General features: G+C 33.5%; 3 protein-coding genes across 3 annotated transcripts; 1 reads left to right on the top strand and 2 right to left on the bottom strand.

The window, feature by feature from the left end:
* The first annotated feature begins 2,649 nt into the window (after window positions 1–2,649).
* Window positions 2,650–8,529, top strand: LOC108204487 (glutamate decarboxylase). Its single transcript, XM_017373954.2, has 7 exons — window positions 2,650–2,834; window positions 2,934–3,138; window positions 6,184–6,384; window positions 7,041–7,255; window positions 7,346–7,599; window positions 7,716–7,768; window positions 7,857–8,529. The coding sequence occupies exons 1-7, from the start codon at window positions 2,749–2,751 to the stop codon at window positions 8,331–8,333; spliced, it is 1,491 nt and encodes a 496-aa protein (XP_017229443.1). The 5' UTR covers window positions 2,650–2,748; the 3' UTR covers window positions 8,334–8,529.
* Window positions 8,530–8,707: 178 nt separating this feature from the next.
* On the bottom strand, window positions 8,708–10,900 carry LOC108208939 (universal stress protein PHOS34). The gene is made up of 4 exons (XM_017379579.2): window positions 10,380–10,900; window positions 10,199–10,308; window positions 9,906–10,024; window positions 8,708–9,050 (listed from the first exon to the last, which is right to left on the bottom strand). Exons 1-4 carry the CDS (start codon window positions 10,561–10,563, stop codon window positions 8,960–8,962), a joined length of 504 nt encoding a protein of 167 aa, XP_017235068.1. The 5' UTR covers window positions 10,564–10,900; the 3' UTR covers window positions 8,708–8,959.
* Window positions 10,901–11,788: 888 nt separating this feature from the next.
* On the bottom strand, window positions 11,789–20,080 carry LOC108204217 (UTP--glucose-1-phosphate uridylyltransferase). The gene is made up of 21 exons (XM_017373548.2): window positions 19,758–20,080; window positions 19,575–19,622; window positions 19,111–19,202; window positions 18,891–18,981; window positions 17,669–17,729; window positions 17,512–17,589; window positions 17,379–17,429; window positions 17,209–17,282; window positions 16,758–16,830; window positions 16,561–16,618; window positions 16,424–16,470; window positions 16,275–16,340; window positions 15,544–15,576; window positions 13,346–13,398; window positions 13,176–13,251; window positions 13,035–13,091; window positions 12,777–12,860; window positions 12,597–12,695; window positions 12,411–12,515; window positions 12,202–12,273; window positions 11,789–12,119 (listed from the first exon to the last, which is right to left on the bottom strand). The coding sequence occupies exons 1-21, from the start codon at window positions 19,832–19,834 to the stop codon at window positions 12,093–12,095; spliced, it is 1,422 nt and encodes a 473-aa protein (XP_017229037.1). The 5' UTR covers window positions 19,835–20,080; the 3' UTR covers window positions 11,789–12,092.
* Window positions 20,081–21,187: the final 1,107 nt, after the last annotated feature.

Below are 21,187 nucleotides of genomic sequence, written 5' to 3'. Positions count from 1 at the left end.
ATCAGGTTTTCCTATTGCTACTTATTCTGACTTCAACGCATGGTACCTCCCAGTATAAATACTTTCTAAGCTATATACTTTTGTTAGGCTAAATTTTAAGCGGACGTTAATTTCTTGATCATGTCGGCGGCTTCTAGCATAATAATTAACTTATCAAAATATTTACACTAGCTATCGCGATATCAGTCTGGCTTTTAGTGTGGCAATCTCAAACTCAGTAAAAACAAAACCATGACACAAGCCCAACACGTAGGAAATACTTCGGCAAAAACAAAAAACTAAACAAACCCTGCATGTAACTATATAAACTCATCAATGTACGAAATCAAGACATCTCGGACTCAATCTTATCATCACACATCCACCGCATCGCGTTAGCTCATTATCGGTAACGAATTTCGGTAGAGTTTCGATTATCGGAGTCTCGACACATGTTATTCAGGATTTTGAAACCGTTTTTAAACATTTGTCATGTAACTCAATCAAATTCTATGATCATATAGCTCATCGAAAGAGCATTTTAACACCAAGATGAGACAAAATGGAGTAGCAGCATAGTGGCATTTCGCCAAACATAAAATGGAAACACGAGGCGTGGAAACAAAGGAGAATAAAGTGCGGGGAGAGGAGAGAAGAAACTGAGAGGTGTGTTTATATATAAAAAGGGCAAAGTAGTAATATAACAATTTTAAATTCTTTTGAAAACTTTATTATAATATTATTAAAATTATGTAGATTATTATTAAACTTTCCGTTTTGTCAATGTTTTATTAAATATAGTTGATTATAAAACATTATTAGAAAGGTATCATGCCTGGATGTAAATGGTGCTGATGGGAAAAGTCAATTACACAATGTATCATGGAAAAATATAAACCAGTTTAAAAATAGAATTTATATAAATTTAAGATTTTATTGTATAATATTATTTTTATTACTTTTTATATAAAGATAAATCTGTTAAAAGAATGGTCTACATATACCTGCAAGGTGCGTGATTACAAATTTTTTGTTATGAAAATGGAAAAGAATATAAATAGTCACCAAGATAAGTGTATCAAAAGGGACAATATATTCCAAAAGATTGTGCTCTAAAAATTTAATCTTCAATACAAATAGGTACTTATCTTTAACTTTATATGAACGGTTTTTCTATGGTGTGCCCAAGGGCACACACTAAGCACTAAAACTAATAAATTTGGGAGATTTTGATTGGCTTACACTCTTTAATAATGATGGCCCCCCTTGCATTTACAACAACCACACCAATCAAATCCCTCCAATTTTATAAATGTTAGTGCTTAGCATGTGCCCTTGGGCACACACTAGACAAACCCTTATATGAATTAAAAAACTATTTCGCTTCTTTTAGTATATGCATGATTAGAGGGTGTTGGGGTATGGAATGGAACATTAAAGAAGCATAATTTGACCGGTAGGCGGTAGTAGAGTATACTTTAGTATATATGCACATATGAGATGATCTTAGCTGTATTTATGCGGTGGCTGTAAAGTTAAAGTACCCAAATGTGATCTCGTAACGAAGATATACATGCTCCCCGATGAAATCAGGTTATATTCACCGAGATTCTAACGAATTATTTTTCTTTTCAAAAAAATCAAATTATTGTTAATTTATGAAATTTAATGAATTATATTTTATTTTTAATTTGATACGGATTCTTGATAAAATGTTTCAGAGTTAAATTAGATTTTTTAGAATTAAACATAATGTTTCAAAATCTTATGGATTTTGGGAAATTTAAAATACATTCAATAATCCCACAAATTCATCAATTTATGAAATCCAAAAAATCTATCAATATTTGAATAACATCAGATTTTGTGGATTTTAAACGATATCAATTCAATGCCATCGAGTTTCAAAGTATAATTTAAAATTATTATTGAATACCACCGGATTTTGTATCATAACTTAAAATTTCAATTAAATATCCTAAAATATCATTAAAATTTTAAAATCCAAATTGACTACTTTCAGATTTCATTAAGACAAAAATCTTTTAAAATCCCAATTTAATACACCCTTACAACAAATTAGCGAAAGATGCTACCACAAGCTTTTTTGGTCGAGGTTACTTAATGTAATGAGAGTTTGAAATATCTGCTGGAATAATTTTATCTTAATCACTTATGAATTATTAAAAATATAAAGGCAAAAATAAAAAAAATTTATTGATGGTCTATGATTTATGGATATTTTTTATCAAAAAAATTTTTAAAAATTAAATTAAGTAACTAAAAAACTAAAATTAATTTTTTTCTTTAAATCTTTATAATTTATATCTAATTTTAAAATGATTTTTAATTTATAAATTTTTTTTGTTTAAAGTTGGAAATGACCGTTCGTCCGGAGGCAAACAATCTCCCAAGTAGTCATGGACTATCCAGATTCCAGTATCCACATCCATGTTACATGGCCCTCGTACCAACACGACGACGTATTCATTTTCTATTGCAAATACACTTGTCATTCGTTACGAACGCACATCATGAGTCTGAAATATTCCGAATTTGACAATTAGGACACCTCAGTCCCATCTACCAATCAGGTACCTCCTTATATCCATTAAAAAAATTAAGTGATATAGATAATCATAATTTAATTTTTGGGGTGCCCACTATTCGCACCAGTCCTTGTTATATACAAGACTTTGTCTGCCTCGTTTATTTTGTCCTCCCCTGCATTTCTTCACTCTTGAGTATATCCAACAGGAATCTATAACAATGGTTCTCTCCAGCACTTTCCTTGAATCCGATTCTTCGATCAGGTCCACATTCGGATCCCGCTACGCCATCACCTCCCTTCCGAGGTACGTTCATTTATCCGATTTTTTTGTATGATACACGACACGAAAGTACACCACGTGTTATAGAAATTAATTTTGTTGTGAATTGAAATGGCGGATCAGGTTCAAGATATCGGAGAATTCGATACCGAAAGAAGCAGCGTATCAGATCATAAAAGATGAGCTGATGCTGGACGGGAATCCTCGGCTGAACTTGGCCTCATTCGTGACGACGTGGATGGAACCGGAGTGTGATAAGCTGATCATGGACTCCATTAACAAGAACTACGTTGACATGGATGAGTACCCTGTCACTACCGAGTTGCAGGTAAGCAATTAAGCAAGCTCCTTCTCTCATTTCTTATCTTACAAGTCACACTTGTATTCGATTTAATAAATAAAATGGTGCTTTAATTGTTTAATTGAAACGTGAATTACAAGAGAAGCTTAGAATACTAGATCCGATGATCCAACATTTGTGTTGGAAGAAGTACTTAATTTTAGATAATCAGAGTTGGGGGAGCTCCATCTGACTCGGGAATTAGGTTCGAGAATGCAGATTAATAAGATATTAAGGTGAAATTAACAAGAAATGTAGATCAAATAAGATAGTCTCTTCTTTTTTGTTCCTAATTTCAAAAAAAATAAATTAATGTATAAAAAAAAAGAGAGGATTTAAGTAAAGTAAGGTCAAGAAAATAAAAATGCCAGAACATTTTTCTTTCATAAACACTGTATAATGAATCATATGCACAATTTTCATATAAAATATTATTTGCCATGCTTGTGAATAATTTAAAATATACCCACTCGATATCTTTACCCACTACTCCCTCCGTCCCTATGGGGATGTATACGTTTGGAATGGACACGGAGACTAAGAAAAGTGTATAGGGAAAGTTTTGAAATGTATAGAATTGAATGAGACATCCCGAAAAGGAAAGTGTATAGAAATCACGGAGGGAGGGAGTACTTTTTTCCACTATTAATAACTATCTTCACTTTTTTTATCTTTTCACCGTTATATTACCTATTTTCTTAACATTTGTGTCCAACGTAAATATAGACATTCTGAACGGACAGAAGGAATATATATTTTAAAAAAATATATTAAATATCCTACATCTTATTCCAAAAAATAATAAATTAACTTAAATAAAACCGATCAAACATACTAACTAAAATTTACGTTTTTGGTACCTAACATCTCCCTTTTAAAAACTCGGAGAAACTTACCCCGTGGACATAAAATTGACACAAGAGTTAAAGTAGATCATGCAACTGATTACACTTAAAAACCACAAGTAGACAACACGACGGAGATAAGAATTAAGAAAAGATTGAAGACAACTGGCGCAAAATGGAGAACATGTTATGTGCATTCCTCGTGCACTCAACAGGGTCCTACCCTCCTGCCAAGTCCATACCTTTGCCTGTCTACTCTCTCGGCCCAGTTGAGATCGAGAACGGAGGCTGATTACAAATATATAAATTATTATAAACAGCTTTTTATAAGAAATAAAAAACTAAAATAAAGTGATAAAATTCGTAAATATTAAATAGATATATTAAAAATAATAGTTTAAAGTAGTAATGATTTGTATATATTACAAAAATTATTATTTTCATAAAATTTTGAATATAAAAACTGTGTGGACATCCAGAGTGTGGGTCGGTGCATGATTAAGATATATTGATAAAGTTTTTATACAAATATAATAAAAATTAATTAAGTAATATATTCACTTAAGAAATAACCAAATCAAAATTACCAAATATACATATATATTTTCAACAATATGTACATAATATTATTTTCGAAACAAGAGCAAGATATGCTGGGCAAAATGATTTTCAGTAGCAATCACATCATTGAAAGTAAAACAGTACTCATAATTTTGTCTCAGCAGTGGTGCTAGTTGGCTTTGAAAGCTTTTACTTGCTTTTGCATCTATTTCTTCCTGCTTCTCTACTTTACAAAATATCTTCTTCTTTTTCCTCAAACTATTCTTTTTCGTTTCTAGAACCCATTTTTCTAACAGGCTCGTTATTTTCTTTTTGGATCTTGCTGTTATTTGATTTTAATCTCATTTAAAAATTTCTGAAAATAAATAATATTTTTATAACATGATCTTATTAAAATAAATAAGGTTTTGACTTGGTGAATGTTACCGAAAATCACGGAATGATAATAAAATAAAAGTATTCCAGGAGAGGGAAATAAAGGCAAGATTGGCTAGATGAGTAAAGATCTGTATCCTTGTCACCTTGAGTGTGGACTGGGGCATAGACAAACAAGTGGAGCAGATAAATTACTTCGGGTGGGACCCGACCGACACCGACTAAATTATGTTTGTGCCCTAGCTTTGTGTTTGGAGTTTGGACTATTAAACTCAGCTAAACCGTGTGGGGATGAAAAGTTATTTATTAAATTAAAAAATAATTTGTTTTTGTTATTTTTTTTGTATGGAATTTGTTTTTGTTATTTTAAAATTAAAGAAGTTATTTGTTTACCGCAGTTTTATGGAGTTACATGAACCAGTTTAATTATAATTTTGTTTAACTAAGATGTGCTCATTAATTTCTTTTTAATTTTAAGTACACTAGCGGGAGGATTTTAAACTATACAGACTTTTTAAACATGTTAATGTTATTGTACCTTTTGTTTATTATTTAAAGGCTTAAATATATTTTTACCATTGAAGTTCATCCGATATACACACTAGTCATCCAAGTGTCAAAAAGTACGGTTCAGCCACGGAAGTTTCTTGTTAACGATATAAAGACTAACGACTCTTGTTTGAAGATCACTACAAGTCTCAAAATTTTTTTAATACGTTTGGCGTTTTTTAACCGCTAGACGGGGGACGTCTAGCGCTTTAAAAACGCTAAACGGGATCATTCTCCCTGTCTAGCAGTTAAAAGGCGCCCGACGTATTAAAATTTTGTTATAATTCTGGTTGCGGGATATCCATCCAACGTTCCAGAATCCGTGAGTTATTTAACGGCTCCTTGACAATGACATTGCCAGGACCGCTGCTCATGTTAAATTTAAATTTTTATAACAATTGTGATGAAAAGTTTGCTGAGTAAAACTTCAACATGTTCTTAAGCTGAGTTTTCAGCTTTGAGCTTATTTTGATATTTACAAGCCGCTTTACTGGTTTAAAAGATATCCAAAATCTAACATGTTTATTAGATATTTGGGTCGACTTGACGGGAACTATAGAAGTAATATTTGATTTTCATGAATTGTGCTGCTGGACACAAACACGGTGTCAGTATATTTTACTTGTTACTTATGAGTTTTTGTGATTGACTGATGCAATATGAATTACACCGTTAAATTATTTCTGAAATCGCATGTATGCAGAATCGATGTGTGAACATAATAGCAAATATGTTCAATGCACCTCTTGAAGAAGGAGAAACTGCAGTTGGAGTTGGGACGGTTGGATCTTCAGAGGCTATAATGCTGGCTGGTTTAGCATTCAAGAGAAACTGGCAGAATAAGATGAAAGCTCTTGGCAAACCACACGACAAACCCAACATTGTCACTGGTGCTAATGTTCAGGTACCAAGTGCACATGTAACATTATAATTTGTCTGCAATATCACTTTTGCGTAAACTTCTGTTAAGTTGTTATATTTGTTTATCTGACATTATGGTATTTGGTTCCAGTGAGCTTTATACATGCAGAGTTCCCAAATTTTATATTGTTGACATGTAGAGGCTATATCTATGGAAATAAACCAAGTGCCAAAGTTGATCTAACATTATTGCTTTTATATGCAACATAGTGCCAGACATTTTTGTAGGCGTAAAATTGGATGATCTATAAATCACAGCCTGTGCCAAAACAAGCTAAAAATGTATCTATGGAACATGCCGAGTGTGTATATTGATAATGCTGATTTGACTTGAAATTTAGTTCCTGAGAACAATTTCAGATTTAAGAACATGCTGCCTGACTTTGGCTTTTGATGCTAAATTCTACATTACACAAAAGGAACATCATCTGCTGAAGTTGTAGATGTCAGCTACTTTCATGAATATGAAATTTCAGTTGCAGCAGTAGGATGATCGAAATTTATAACATGAATAATTGTATGATATAATTATAATCGAATAAGCTGGCCTCTTATTAGCAAAAAGTAAGTAAACAGGGAGTATTAGTCAATATTAGAGTATCAGTTCTGTGTTAATTCTTACCTGACTATGGTATGCAGGTGTGTTGGGAGAAATTTGCAAGGTATTTTGAAGTGGAGCTGAAGGAGGTCAAGTTGAGAGACGGCTACTATGTGATGGACCCTGAAAAGGCTGCAGAAATGGTGGATGAGAACACCATTTGTGTTGCAGCTATTCTAGGATCCACTCTTAATGGAGAATTTGAAGATGTTAAGCTCTTAAATGACCTCTTGGTTAAGAAAAATGCAGAAACCGGGTAATTTACTGTCTTACTCGTTAATAAATATCATTTGATGACTTACTGGATTATAGGACCATCTTTTATCTATTTCATTTCTTCTGTTAGATGGGATACACCAATTCATGTGGACGCTGCTAGCGGCGGGTTCATTGCCCCATTTCTTTACCCGGAATTGGAATGGGACTTCAGGTTGCCACTAGTGAAGAGTATCAACGTTAGTGGCCACAAGTACGGACTTGTATATGCTGGAATTGGCTGGGTGATTTGGAGGAACAAAGCCGACTTGCCTGAAGAACTTATTTTCCACATCAACTATCTTGGAGCTGATCAACCTACCTTTACCCTCAACTTTTCTAAAGGTATTACTTATAAACAGAAACTAAAAATGCAAATGGAGTGCTCTTGATCTGCGATCAAAATGAGCTTTTTTCGTCCGTTTTCATTTTCATATACTTATGTGGTTGTTAACTTGCAGGTTCTAGTCAAGTGATTGCTCAATACTATCAACTTATTCGCCTAGGTTTTGAGGTTGGTTTATGATAATTAACGGGCCTTAAAATCTCGCTGATTTTATCTTCTTTGCCTTTTTATAACTTGTGATATGTTCACCGACCAGGGATACAAAAATATCATGGAGAACTGTCAAGAAAATGCGATGGTACTTAAGAGAGGACTGGAGAAAACAGGGAAATTCAACATCATCTCAAAAGATATTGGAGTCCCACTAGTCGCATTCTCTCTGAAGAATCATAGCCTACACAACGAATTCGAAGTCTCAGACATGTTAAGGCGTTATGGTTGGATTGTGCCAGCTTACACCATGCCTCCTGATGCCCAACATGTTACTGTCCTTCGTGTAGTTATCCGCGAGGACTTCTCAAGGACTCTGGCTGAACGTCTGGTTACAAATATCGAGCAGGTCCTTGAGGAGCTTGACACGCTCCCAAGCAAGGTGACACAGAAGTTGACAACTGAGGAAGATGTGGAGAACGGCAAGGTTGTGAAGAAAACTGCTCTGGAGGTACAAAGGGAAATTACAACAGCCTGGAAGAAGCTCGTCGCGGATAAGAAGAAAACTAAGGGAGTGTGTTAAGAGAGCTTAAAATTGATCTGACATATATTCGGTATTTCAGAACGCTTATGGTTGCTTCTTGCGTATTGAGTGGATGATTAATAACTGGCCATATTGTTTTTCAATTGCTTGGTAAAAACAAGTGTTTGCTGCCTTGGCTGTATAGCTAAGGCAACTTGTTACTTATCGACGAATTTATTATGAAATATTTGAAGTATATATTGAGTATAATTTAAATAATTTTTAGTTACTCCAATTTTGTGTTGAGTCGTGCCATGCCGTCTGGTGCATTACGGCAGAAGCAGAACAACTAGCTACCATGGCTCACAAAGAGGTTAAGCGGATTAACTGCTATCTAAAAATAATGATCACAAATATGAGAATGCAAAAATTAATTAGTAATAAAATGAAAATCACTGTATGCCTGCAAATTGCAATCCAAAAGATTTCAAATTGATGAGCCATGGAGTCACAGACTCAGAATAGCTGAGAGCTGAGTTCATCATAAATTTAGCACAGAAGAAGTTGACAACTCAGGGTACTGGTACGAAACCAAAACAAATCCTGAGCAACAATGCAAAGCACGAAAATACAGACACTCATGAAATGTTGAATTTAACAGGCTTTACTAATCCGGCTACAGAGAATCAGTGCTTGGACACTGGTGCGCCTTTCACAACTGTCACTGGGCATGTTGCATTTTGAACCACATAGTTGCTTACACTTCCAAGCAACACCCTGCATCATGCAAGAATTCAATTAGTGATAAGACCATTGGTTTGGTTGTCGAGTACAATAATTCACCACTAATCAAGGAGTTTCTGTTTCTGATCTCTAGTATGCAATAATTCTTCTTACTTTTTACCATACAGTATGACTATGTGTCTATGTGACAAGTCATGTATTCCACAGTTGCTCTCTTTAAAGGATATAAGCAAACACAAATTTATACAAGGATATTCACGTTGTATCGATAAATTTAACAGAACACGGTTGGATAACTCAAGTAATTAAGAGATTATCATTTTGTGGATTTCATTTCTAACATGTGAAGATTTGTTGATAGTCTAGAAATTAGTTTTTAACACAAAAATTTTACCATTTAATTAGAGTATTTCAAATAGCTTGAATAGTCTACAGCCGAGTCGTGAGAAATGACATACTTTTGAATTGTTTATTATATTAAGTATTTTGGGTTGTGGGGCCAAATTAGGTGACTAAAAAACAAGCTGGTTACTATTTATGGTGTAATATTGTAATGTAAGTGAGAGAAGGTTAACGAAAATGTTATAGTGGACACCTTGCATATAAATAATATTAAAGACTAGTGGAAGATTGATACAAAACTCTATAATTAAAGGAAAGAAATTAGTAGTTCTTTACCTTTGAAAAAAGATAACACCCCCTCACCAAAAGATAACTCTATCATTCATTATATTTGTTATATATATATTAAATAGGATTTTCACGAAAATAGTGTTTATTTTTTTTAGAGTAGAGACATAATCGACCTACATCTTACCTTCACCGGATTCGTTTTAATTAGATACACACAATATGTTTCATTTGATTTATAATAATAAAAGAAAATACCTCTTGAGGGCACCCAAACCTCTGCTTCCGATGACAAGAGAACCAAGCTTGAGATGTTCCACAGCTTCACATAGCTTGTCCCTCGGATCCCCCCAGTATATCTTTGCCAACACCTTTGCCTGCATCAATTTACACACAAAATCACCACCGCAAAATTAAAAAATTGTAACCAAATCACCGAATTTCAAAATATAATCGGAACTAGTTAGCCTCCTTGATTCCGTCACTGCTACACATGCTACATGATACTACAAGGGAAAATAAATTGGTGTGGTAAGAAGCACAGCACATACTCCTTTGGTCCTGGAAACAGTATCAAGGATATCAAGAACCTCAGGATCATGAGTGAGTCCATATTTCTTTAGCACGTTCGGCTCCTTCAACTCCTCCAGCGGCACCAAAGCTGATCATATCAAGTTAAAAATCACACACAAAATTATACACAAATAAAACTGCAAAAGGTGACACACATACGTGATCCAGTGTCTTCAAACAGCTGCTTATTAGAGGAATGATCAATTTTTGGAGACACCACATGAATGATAATGATCTCATCTCCGACCCCAAGAAGATTATTCACAGCCCAACGAAGAGCTGTTTTACTTGTTGCTGAGTAATCCATCGCTATTCCCACTCGTCGGCACCCCACATTTGCCATCTTTTTTTTTTTTTGCCTCTCAAAGAAATAATGTTTAGTTGCTTATACAAAGCTAGATGTCCTCTGTCTGTTATATATACAGACACTTGAACACTAGATGACTTTTAAAACGAAAGTACAATTGCAATTTTTAATTGTTATTGATATTTCAACTCTAAGTAAAATGTTTTATATAGGAAGTTGTAATATTTAACATCTAATTGTAATATTTAAGCATTTAATATTTGATTTATGAGATAAGATCTAGAGGATTTATACAGATATTCATTTACCAGCAAATGAAAAGGAGATATTCTTTCTAGAGCCCCCTTGCTTCTTGAAGAGACTAGAAAGTTATAGAGAATTATAATAAGTACATTATTGATAACATATGATGGGAAACTTGGAATAAAGGTGTGGGGAATTTGTTTTTGCTTTATTTATTCCTCTTGTATTCAAAAGACTCTTTTGCCTGTGGTACGCAACTTTACAGTTTTGATCTATATAGGAAAAAGAAGGTGAAAGAGATGTTAAATGAGTTCCAGTTCGTTGCTGTACATTTTTAAGGCCTGGGATGTTATCTTGCTTGATTCCGTCCGCCTAATTCTTTATATTTGGAATTTAGCACAGTAATATTGAATTATCGATATTTGATCAATTATTTCCGTGAGCAAAAAGCTTTAAATTGAATACATATAGGAAAGAAAAATCAAATATCAGCACTTAAAAAAGCAATTATTTTTATATAAAAACATATGCAAATATGGATTATATGGTACTAATAAAACAGTTGCTTAACCCCGTCAAACATTTCCACAGTTCCAATCGAACGGACAATTCTTATTTCTTTTTAGACTTCTTCCCGGTTTTTGGATCAAATAGCCTGCCAATATACTCACTATCTAATACTCCCTCCGTCCCTTTAAGATATATACATTTGTATTGGACACGGAGACTAAAAAAAATGTATAAAGTAATGTAAAGTAATGAGAAAGAGAAAAAAAAGTAGGTAAAGTGGTGGGACCCATTAATATTTAAGTGATGGATTGGGAAAAGTAGATGAAGTTAGCGGGTGAGTGAGATTTTTATATGATAAAAGTTTGCTAATTTGGGAAAATTTTGAAATGTATAGAATTGAGTGGGACATCCCAAAAAGGAAAGTGTATAGAAATCAAAGAAAGGGACGGAGGGAGTACCTTGAACACCACCCCATTCATGGCTTAATAAACTGATAAACAGACTGATATAGCTGGTAAAATTTGATGAACTTGTATAAATTTAGTCAAATCTGATTAGAATATGACTATTAATGAATGAATATATCCAGTGATAATCCATATGCTGGTGAAACAGCAATCTCGTATATGTTTAGTAATGAAAAGTGAGAGACTACTATCTCAAAAAAACAGAGCCGCAAATATTTTTACAACAAAACTGTGACCTTATTTTTTCACCCTATGACAGACATTACACAGGGTTATTACATTCCAATAGAATAGAAAGTAAACTTCAAACCTCTCCCTGGACAAGCTAAACATGATGTAGCTTTCTTAGAGATCTCCAAGGCCGTTGATATCCTGGACACCAACAAGTATATAAGCATGTCATATATCCCGTAGAATAATAAGCAAAATAAATAAATAAAAGTCTGTCTATTACCTTGTTTTCAAGGACAGCACCATCAGGAATTTCTAGTTTCTCTCCAGATTTTGCGTTAATGGTTACTTTTCCCTGAATGAGTAACATACCAATATATTAAGACACAGTAAATCAAACTAATAATAATAAAACATGGAACGCATACTGAAACAGAGTGAGCAGAGCCTAAAAGCAATGTCATCATTATGCCTAGATATAATTTTTGGTACCTTAAGAGTGACCCCAGTTCCAAACCATACATCACCAGAGACCTTTAAACTATCTAGCTCAACAATACTAGGGATTGACTTAAAACGCTTTAGGAAGTCCGCAACCTAAGGAAAAAAACATATGGTATAAGAAGCGAAACATAAGCACGGGCATTTCAACTACTTGACAAATATGCATATACCAACCTTCTTGAATTCAGGTCCTAATTCGATAGCAGGATTTGCAGGGTTTGCCCTTGCTGAATTCCGGGTCACAAGACCGTCAGCTAATGTATAAAGATCAGACTGTAAGGAAGAAACAAATATTATATGGTCATCCACTTTAAAAATAAAACAGTTTAAACTGAATCAAGTATTTAGGTTAACCTGAACAAGAAGCAGATCTGAACTAGCTTTAACAGGAAGGAAACGAGATCGCGGAACGTTACTCCCAATAGCTTGATTAAAAAACTGATTCATGTCAAATTAAGAGAAACATTGTTAAAAATCTAGACGAAAATATTATAGAACTAATACAAAAGATGAATAGACCGAGAAATCCCTGATAGATATAACTTGGGTTCACTAAAAGTGACATGTATAAACCAGAAAGAGATTTAAATTATAGGATTTTACGAAGTGTACCTTAATCGCAGCACCAGCTGCAGTTTCTAACTGAAGAACCTTAACCCCATCCACTTCCTGCAGCAGAATCATCCTTTTATCAGAGCTAGTCCTATGATATGTGTTTTACTTGAGTTATAGCAACTTTAGGGAAAATCATACCTTTGGGTTTGGAATAATTTCCATCTTCAATGCATTTTCCTGTACAAGCCTTTTTATTGCATTCAAGTTTACCCACCTGGGATTAACAGTAATAGTGTTCAGTCAGGAGCATGCAGTTGAGATTTACTTTATTAAATTCTACATTTTACTAAAAAATGAGACTAACTTACAAGTTGTTGGTATTGAAAATTTTGAACTTCTCTATTGACTTAAATTCATTGACCTGTAGGAATAAAAACAGCAAACAGCTCAGCCAGCAATATGAAGTAAATTGATCTACTCTAAATGAATTAAACCACTACATACCCATTGGTTATATATTAAAATAAGGGAAATTCTCAATGGCACCCTTTCAAAATTGGCTTTTTTAAATGGTATCCAAAATTTTTTGTCTTACCATTCAACTATTATGTCATTTCATACCATACATTTGCCGTTAAGCTCCGTTGGTCAAAGGTAATATTATTATGGGTACTACTTGGAAAAGTCAATTCTAGGAGGGTATCATTAATAATTTTTCAATATATAATCTTGATAATTTAAACATATTATATCATATATAAGATTAGCCGGTGTTATAAAAAGCACAAATCGTTTCTAAGAGGCGGGAGGACCTTCAAGCGCTTAAGCAGAATTTTAAGAGGTTAGCGGATTAATAATATATATCTATATATTTAGTTATAATATTAATATATTTAAAATAAAATTATGTTGTGATAAGAATTTAAATTTATAATATTCTTAATAAAATTTTTTTTTTTAATTCTTTAATATAATTATAGTTATATTATAACAAATTAATTTTTTAAAATAAAAAAAAATTAGCAAGTCAAAATCATTTTGACCGCCTAATGATCGCTTAATCCGTTTAATAGTACATTTAATTTTCAAAAACGCTTAATGACCCGCTTAGTACAAAATTGAAGCGTTTTAGCCCACATTCCGACACCTAAGCGGCTGCTTAAGCGTCGTATAATGCGCTTTTTAGAAAACTGAGATTAGCGTAACAAATAGTGATCTCCGATTTTCAAAATAGTTACACACATATATAACCAGACCAAACGAAGCATACCAATATATTCCACTTAGAGTAGGGTGTAAGAAAGGTAAGATGTACCATTCCCCTACAAAATACAAAGTAGGCAGGCTCTTGTGATATTTTTCCATGGGAAGAAAACCATGAGCTCACGTATTGTCTCGAGTCTTCACAATTTCACAAATTATGTAATTAAATTTATGTTTATCTTAAATTGCTACTATGTAGGGGTATGGTATGTACATCTTACCCTACTCTAAGCGGGATATACCGGGTATGTTTGGTTTGTTTTGGTTTTATATGTGTGCAACTATTTCGAAACTCGGCGATCGCTATTCGTTACACTAATCTTATATAGGATATAATATGTTTAAATTTTTAGAATAATATACTGAAAAATTATTAATAATACCCGTTTAGAATTGACTTTTACAAATAGTACTAAAGATATAACGTTTGACTAACGAAACTTAACGGTAAGGGCACAATGAAAAATGACATGTAATAGTAGAATGGTACCATTCGGAAAAGCCAATTCCAAGAGGGCACCAATCGCACCATTAAGAATTTCCCTTAAATAATAAACAATAGTACTGGTGTATCAATTTGTTATTTGTGTAGAGATACCTTGCGAAAAAAAGGTGGCCAAACTTAACGCGTTCTTTTTGATTTAGAAGGTCATCTTTGGTGTAAACAAAATATGTTTACGTACTTAAGAACTCAAATATAGACCAACTCTTTCAACAATTAAGTCACACTGATCAGATAAACATATACATCCAAACTTTACTACTTACCTTTGCCATTCTGTCATTATTTTTTTTGACTAATATGGCTTATAGCCTTACAATTTGAGTATCTGTTCTAAGATAATCTCGAGATGAGCCAGAGTCGAACCCAGGACCTGGGCCAACAGAGGATAAACCCTTAACCACTTGGGCTGTCATTATTTAATTTAATCCTAAAAAGTTGTAGTCGGGATTTTATTTTAATTAACCCAGCAAGGAGTTGCATAGGTAATAAATGATGCGATTGAAGTTTTACTGATATTCCTCTTGCTACAATATAGCATGATTTTGGAATCTGGCTGCTCCCAGATTTGATGGGGAAAGGCAGGAACACAGAAGCCTACCATTGAATGCTACACTATAAGTTTAGTCATGGCTTGCCAATTTCTTCAATATAACCTAGTTGTTTTATACCCATTGCTGGTATTCAAATTTTTCTAAAGATATAGTTCACTTCTAAACCAGAGGTATAAACTATACATATATAATTGAACATACGGCTTCGATGCATAACCGAAATAAGACAAAAAGGAACCAATCTTACATGTTCATCAGGAACTTGTGCAATCTCCAGGAGCTGCAGCACACAAAGACGAGATACGTAAATAGGCAAATAAAACAGACTCAGACATAACAGATATGTCTCTTTTCACTTCAGGTTGCTAAAAGGTTAATTACATAATAGCAATTCGTAATGACTGGCATTTTAAGGATTATAAAACTTGCTCGTCCTGTGCGTGTCAGTGTGTGAAATAGGTAGAAGACTACAATTAAGGAGCATTTTTACATTAGAATGGATTAGACATTCGATTTCTACAGAGGTAGTAATATTAAATAAGTATTACATACATACATAATATTCACCATGAGAACAAAAGTTAGTGATGTTTTAGTAATCTGCATTCAAGCATTTTATATAAGAATGGCTACTTAATCCCTAAAAATGCTTTCTTTAAGGAATTGATGTACAAGCCAGTAAACATATCCAGCAATTTGAGGCAATCATCTTTAAGCCTACTTCCATGTAATAACCCTATTACCGGTTCCATTTGACTAAAGATAAAGAATAAAGCATCAATCCAATGAAGGGCGAAAATTTTCTTTTACAGTTAAAACTTACCAGTTTTACCAGATTTCTTACTTCAATTTCTCTGATGACTTTTCATATCCTATTATTAGTTATTAATACCTCTAATTTTATTTGCACCTTTCACCATACTCTTCAACCAACCACATACATACCACATTAGATTAGCCAAACTAAGAGAAGCCTACCTGAACTTTTCCTTCATATGAAATTAGAGTGCCACCTTTCACATCAGCCAGGGTTTTTGGCGTCACCTGCAACATCAGTGCGCATGAGTTATTAAAAAGAATTTGAAGTTATAACAGAAAATAAACGTGTAACAATCTCCTTGCAGTACCTCCATGCAGTATTCATTTTTGTTTTTAACCAAGTGATTCAAAATTTCTGTATTGAATGGGTTAAGAAGCACAAAATCTGAAGTACAGAACTAAGAACAAGGAGTTAAAATATCCAAGAAACACCTAGCAAGGATACTTAAATCTACAATAGCTCCCAAATTATCTGAATTGGCAACAAACACGTATTCCTTGCCCTGCCACCAACCAAAAAGGTAAAAAATAAATCAATTCAAAAACATACTTTGCCTGTAAAAATTATAGATGCTTTCTAAAATAACTGAGTTTGATAAGAACTAAAAGGTATATGAGATGAAATTTAGGGAGGGGGGATACCTTAGAAAGTAACGCATCAAGCTTTCCACTGTTCATCAAGGCTGAAAATACATCACCATGGCCAGGGGGATACCTTCACAAGACACCATCTTATATTAGGACATGGAACACTGTCAACCTACATAGCGAGAACTCTTATTATTCTAGAAAGCAGTTAGGGTTTCAACGAATGGGGTATCCTCCATTACAATGATCCACAAGTCAATTACATTAACTAAGTGATTAATGACCAAAAGAAATAAAAATAATGTATTCAATTTTGTTAAATTTAATCTATTTCCGTTGTTTACAAAAACTAGATCATTGACATGGATCTAAAATAATGGTAGGCCAAATAAATTGTAAGCCCAACAATAATTAGAACTAGTGAACTACATCTTCAACATATCAAAGCAATAAATTTGATCTATGGAAAAGAGGAGAGAGAAGAGATATGATGATAAATCAGTACCATCCATCTTTGCCAGAATTTCCTTTACATGGCAAAGGCATGAAGTCTTCAATGACTAAACGGGGAAACTGACTCTGTGAAGTCAACAAAAAGGAATGTAATACTAGAGTGAGACTGTAAAAGTGCCCCTAAAACACAATATGGAAACTGAAGAAAGATAGCTAACAAACCTGGTTAAATGTATGAATCTCAATCTTCGAGTTCTTATATTTCTCTACGATCTATGTTCGATAAAGTGCAATAATTAGTAATATCACAAAAAAACCAGTAGATATTTATTTGAAAAGAACTTGAGCTACTCACCTTTTGTGTATCCTCATGCGTGTTAAATGAGTTCATTAGAAGAAGCGGAACATTGCATCCGTACTTGGAATTAAGTGTCTGTACCCAAATGGAAAAGTTAGCAGCACATATTTAATAAAATACAAATGGAGGGAGCATCTTAATATGTCCAATATACCTCAATTTGGGTGACAATCAAGTCTAAGAATGTCAAACCATTTCGAACTTCAATGACAGATCTGCGTAACATCAACATTGAAGGTATTACACATGTGGAGATCGATCATATGTTATTTTGCTTAGTCTTCAAGAATATTAAAGTGTAGGCTCTTACTGTCCCCTCCCTAAAATAATATGAGCAATCTCACGGCCACTAAATACATTAAACTATGTACCATCATCAACAATATTCATTATGCTCGCTCCTAGTCTATTTGTTTATTGCTAAAATTATTATCTAATTAGCAAAACTAAAAAAACTACTATCTATTGTTATAATTTTATTTTAATGAATCAAAATATTATAAATTGTTGTAAAAACTACATTTTGATATATACTATACTAGTAGACTCAAGACTGAAAGAAATGAATTTCATGTTTAATTCACTAAGCGGAAGTTTCATTATTTCATGCTATACCAATAGACTTAGATATTATAATCTATTGATTAATTGATTAATTATATGTCTCGACTTTCTTGCCTACATGCCTTGTAGCTTAGAGGGAATTTTTTTAACAATTATGGATGATCATCTATAATTATTATTAAAACTTGAGACAAGGGAGTATCCTTGGCAATGAGGAGGAAAGGAAGGTTTTTTTTATAGCAATTATGAGGCTCTTGGCAGAACATTTTGCTCAAATTGACAAACTCCCCAATATTAATCTATCAGCCTAAGCAGGGAGCCCCTTTGGAGATGCTACAATGAAATAAAATCTATACTTAACTAGATAATGATTAAATAAACATTACAGACCTTTTTATTTTTTTTTCTTGGGTAGACACTTCTAATCTATTGTCAGGACTTACATCTTTATAGCGATGAATACTATCTTCGCTCTGTGTATTTTAGCTAGTTCATTAAGTTAACACAACAAACTGTTTTTGGTTGTGGTCAGTTAAGCGAATGTAAATACTCACACACATGCCTCCGTTCAATCTCTTATTACCAAGAAAAGAGGGGTATCCGCTGGGCTAATGTCTTGTGCTTGAAATGTAGAAAGAGTTGAGGACATATTTGTTGTAAACAAGGTCAACAGGGAATTTCCAAACTGGTAGACTGAAGTGTTATAATGAAGTTGTAAATGATATTAAGACTGGAGGCTAAGCACCAATAAGAAAATAGTATGCAGGGTTGTATGAAGTATTAGGAAATTATATACGTGTATAAGAACATACTTTGGTCCAGTACAGCCCATGGTTGTCCCTAATCCTCCATTAAGCTTCAACACCACAAGTTTCTCCAATAGCTGCTGAACCTCCGCAGAATCTACACCATTCAGATCATTGCAGTTATGAGATTAGGATAGTTCAGTGACCAAATAACAAACACCAGCTTTGTGATTAGAACTTAAAACTCAATGCAACTAGTAACTACATATAGTGAATGTAACGGTACCTGTAGGCACAGGTGGCATACTGTCGTAAGGCACTACAATTTCATCTGTAGGAGTCTGGATCTTACTCCAATCAACATGCTGTGCCTCACCACTTCAACATAAAAAATCACAAAACAAAATAAAGTCTAATTTTATACTCTAAACAAATACATCCCCCTGGCTCCTTAGTCCCTTGACATCTAAATAGCGATGAAATGAATAAAATAACTTCAACAAAACTCAAAAGCTTGTCTGATTCTGAATACCAATGGTACCTAATATAAGATCCCTACCTACATTATAGATTGCAAAACAAATAGAGCACATCACAACAAAAGCTATCATAAATCTTTATTTCCTCTCGTGTCGTCATAAATCAAAATCAAAAGAATGACATTCTCTATATACGCCATTGCAAAACATAATCAATCACATTCAAACATATATTTACGAATCAATGCGAATGAAGCACATAAATACATACCTCAAATAACGAGAAACGAGGTTGATGAATCCAGATTTCTCATTCTCACTGCAAAATTCACACACACACAGAGATCCGTTAACAAATGCATACAATCTCTCTCTCTCTCTCTCTCTCCCTCTCTCTCACGCACACAGATGCTGTCAAAATCTAAACAAATTGACAAAAATGAAACGAGATTACCTGATCTGAGTGAGTCCAGAGACAGCAGACTGAAGCTTCTGAAGCTTCTCAGAATCAGCAGCACTCAATGCAGCCATTGACACAACAAATCAAATCAAGCTCGCAGGAATATAAAACAAAATGCAGATCTAAATCACAAAAGAGGAGGATGCTTATGCTTATTATCAGAGGAAAGTGAGCGTGTGTATATATATTAGTAATGCCTGTAAAACGATGTAAAGTGCGATGTGCGCGGTGAAAAGTGAGCGTATGGATGTACTGTAATCAAGACAGATGTCGGTGAAAGCAAAACAAAACGTAACCGATAAATTAGGAAATTGCGTCTCTTTTTACCCACTGATTCGTCTCTTCACAACGAGAACATTCAGCCGAATATACTCTTCAACGACGCCGTTTCCTCTGTTTCTCTCGCGCCAAATTAAGCAATTTTGTTGATGTGTGCTGTGCACTATGGTAGGCCCAAAACAACCCTTCAAAATTTATTGCTACCATCCTTGACAGCTCAATTTAATTTTCTTCTCCCAAGTAAAATTCATAAGTATAAGTTTCCGAACAAAACTCTAAAATTTCCGACCAAATTCCAAAGTTAATTTTGCGTAAAATAAACTTCAACGAGACTCTAAAATTTTCATCAATTTGGTGTCACCCAAAAAAATACACCAAATTTAGAATTTAGTGAATTCCAACACTACACTTATACGTATTGCCTAAACAGTTTTATTTTATTTTATGTTTCACAAACTTTATTAATTTAATATTTAATAAAAGAATGACTTATATAATACAAAGAAAGTACTTTTGACTTAAACTTTAAACTTTGGTGCAGATGGATTGAAGAAATTCTAAGTTTGGCCTGATTTTTACATCAAGTTTGATGTAAAAACTACCCCAAATTTGGTGCAGACACAGGATGTAGCTCTTGTACCTATGTTTACAACTCATTTTAAATTTCGACCCTGATCAACAAGAAGGGAATTAAGTAAAACATATTTCAGAGGAGTAAATTGCACACTGTGTACTTGTAGTTTCAGCTTGGTGCACTTTGTGTATCTCAATTTTCATATCTAGCATTGCGTGTACCTCAACTTTGTAGATTCTTGCAAGATGTATACTTTCGTTAGTTTGGAAGTTAACGGAGTTGGAAAGGAAGGGTAGCAGTGGAATTTGAAAGTAGTAAAAAGGAGGAGCAATGGGTAAATCTATTTGTGTGTATTATTAATAATTTTAAAATTCAGATTAAAAAAAGTTCTAAATTTTTATGAATCATATAAATATATAAAAATGATAGTAAAACAAAACATTCAAAATTTTAAAATATGTATGTCATGAGATTTTAATAAATTATAAATATATGGTAACTAATATAAATCAACTTTAGCAAATTTATCATAAACTACTTGGCGTGCAAAATGAGACTATAAGCTGCAAAA

The sequence above is a fragment of the Daucus carota genome, chromosome 1, assembly GCF_001625215.2.
Source record: "Daucus carota subsp. sativus chromosome 1, DH1 v3.0, whole genome shotgun sequence".
NCBI lineage: Eukaryota > Viridiplantae > Streptophyta > Magnoliopsida > Apiales > Apiaceae > Daucus > Daucus carota.
Note: the sequence above shows the minus strand (reverse complement) of the source record. Positions and strands in the feature narration are given on the sequence as shown.

Coding starts and splice junctions, on each gene's coding strand:
- LOC108204217 (XM_017373548.2), bottom strand. CDS start 19,834: ATGGCTGCATTGAGTGCTGCTGATTCTGAGAAGCTTCAGAAGCTTCAG. Junction 17,590..17,668: donor TGATTGTCACCCAAATTGAG/GTATATTGGACA, acceptor ATTTGGGTACAG/ACACTTAATTCCAAGTACGG. Junction 12,861..13,034: donor CAGCTGGTGCTGCGATTAAG/GTACACTTCGTA, acceptor GACATGAATCAG/TTTTTTAATCAAGCTATTGG.
- LOC108208939 (XM_017379579.2), bottom strand. CDS start 10,563: ATGGCAAATGTGGGGTGCCGACGAGTGGGAATAGCGATGGATTACTCA. Junction 10,309..10,379: donor GTTTGAAGACACTGGATCAC/GTATGTGTGTCA, acceptor TGATATGATCAG/CTTTGGTGCCGCTGGAGGAG. Junction 9,051..9,905: donor GGTTTGGGTGCCCTCAAGAG/GTATTTTCTTTT, acceptor TGCATGATGCAG/GGTGTTGCTTGGAAGTGTAA.
- LOC108204487 (XM_017373954.2), top strand. CDS start 2,749: ATGGTTCTCTCCAGCACTTTCCTTGAATCCGATTCTTCGATCAGGTCC. Junction 3,139..6,183: donor CTGTCACTACCGAGTTGCAG/GTAAGCAATTAA, acceptor GCATGTATGCAG/AATCGATGTGTGAACATAAT. Junction 6,385..7,040: donor TCACTGGTGCTAATGTTCAG/GTACCAAGTGCA, acceptor TATGGTATGCAG/GTGTGTTGGGAGAAATTTGC.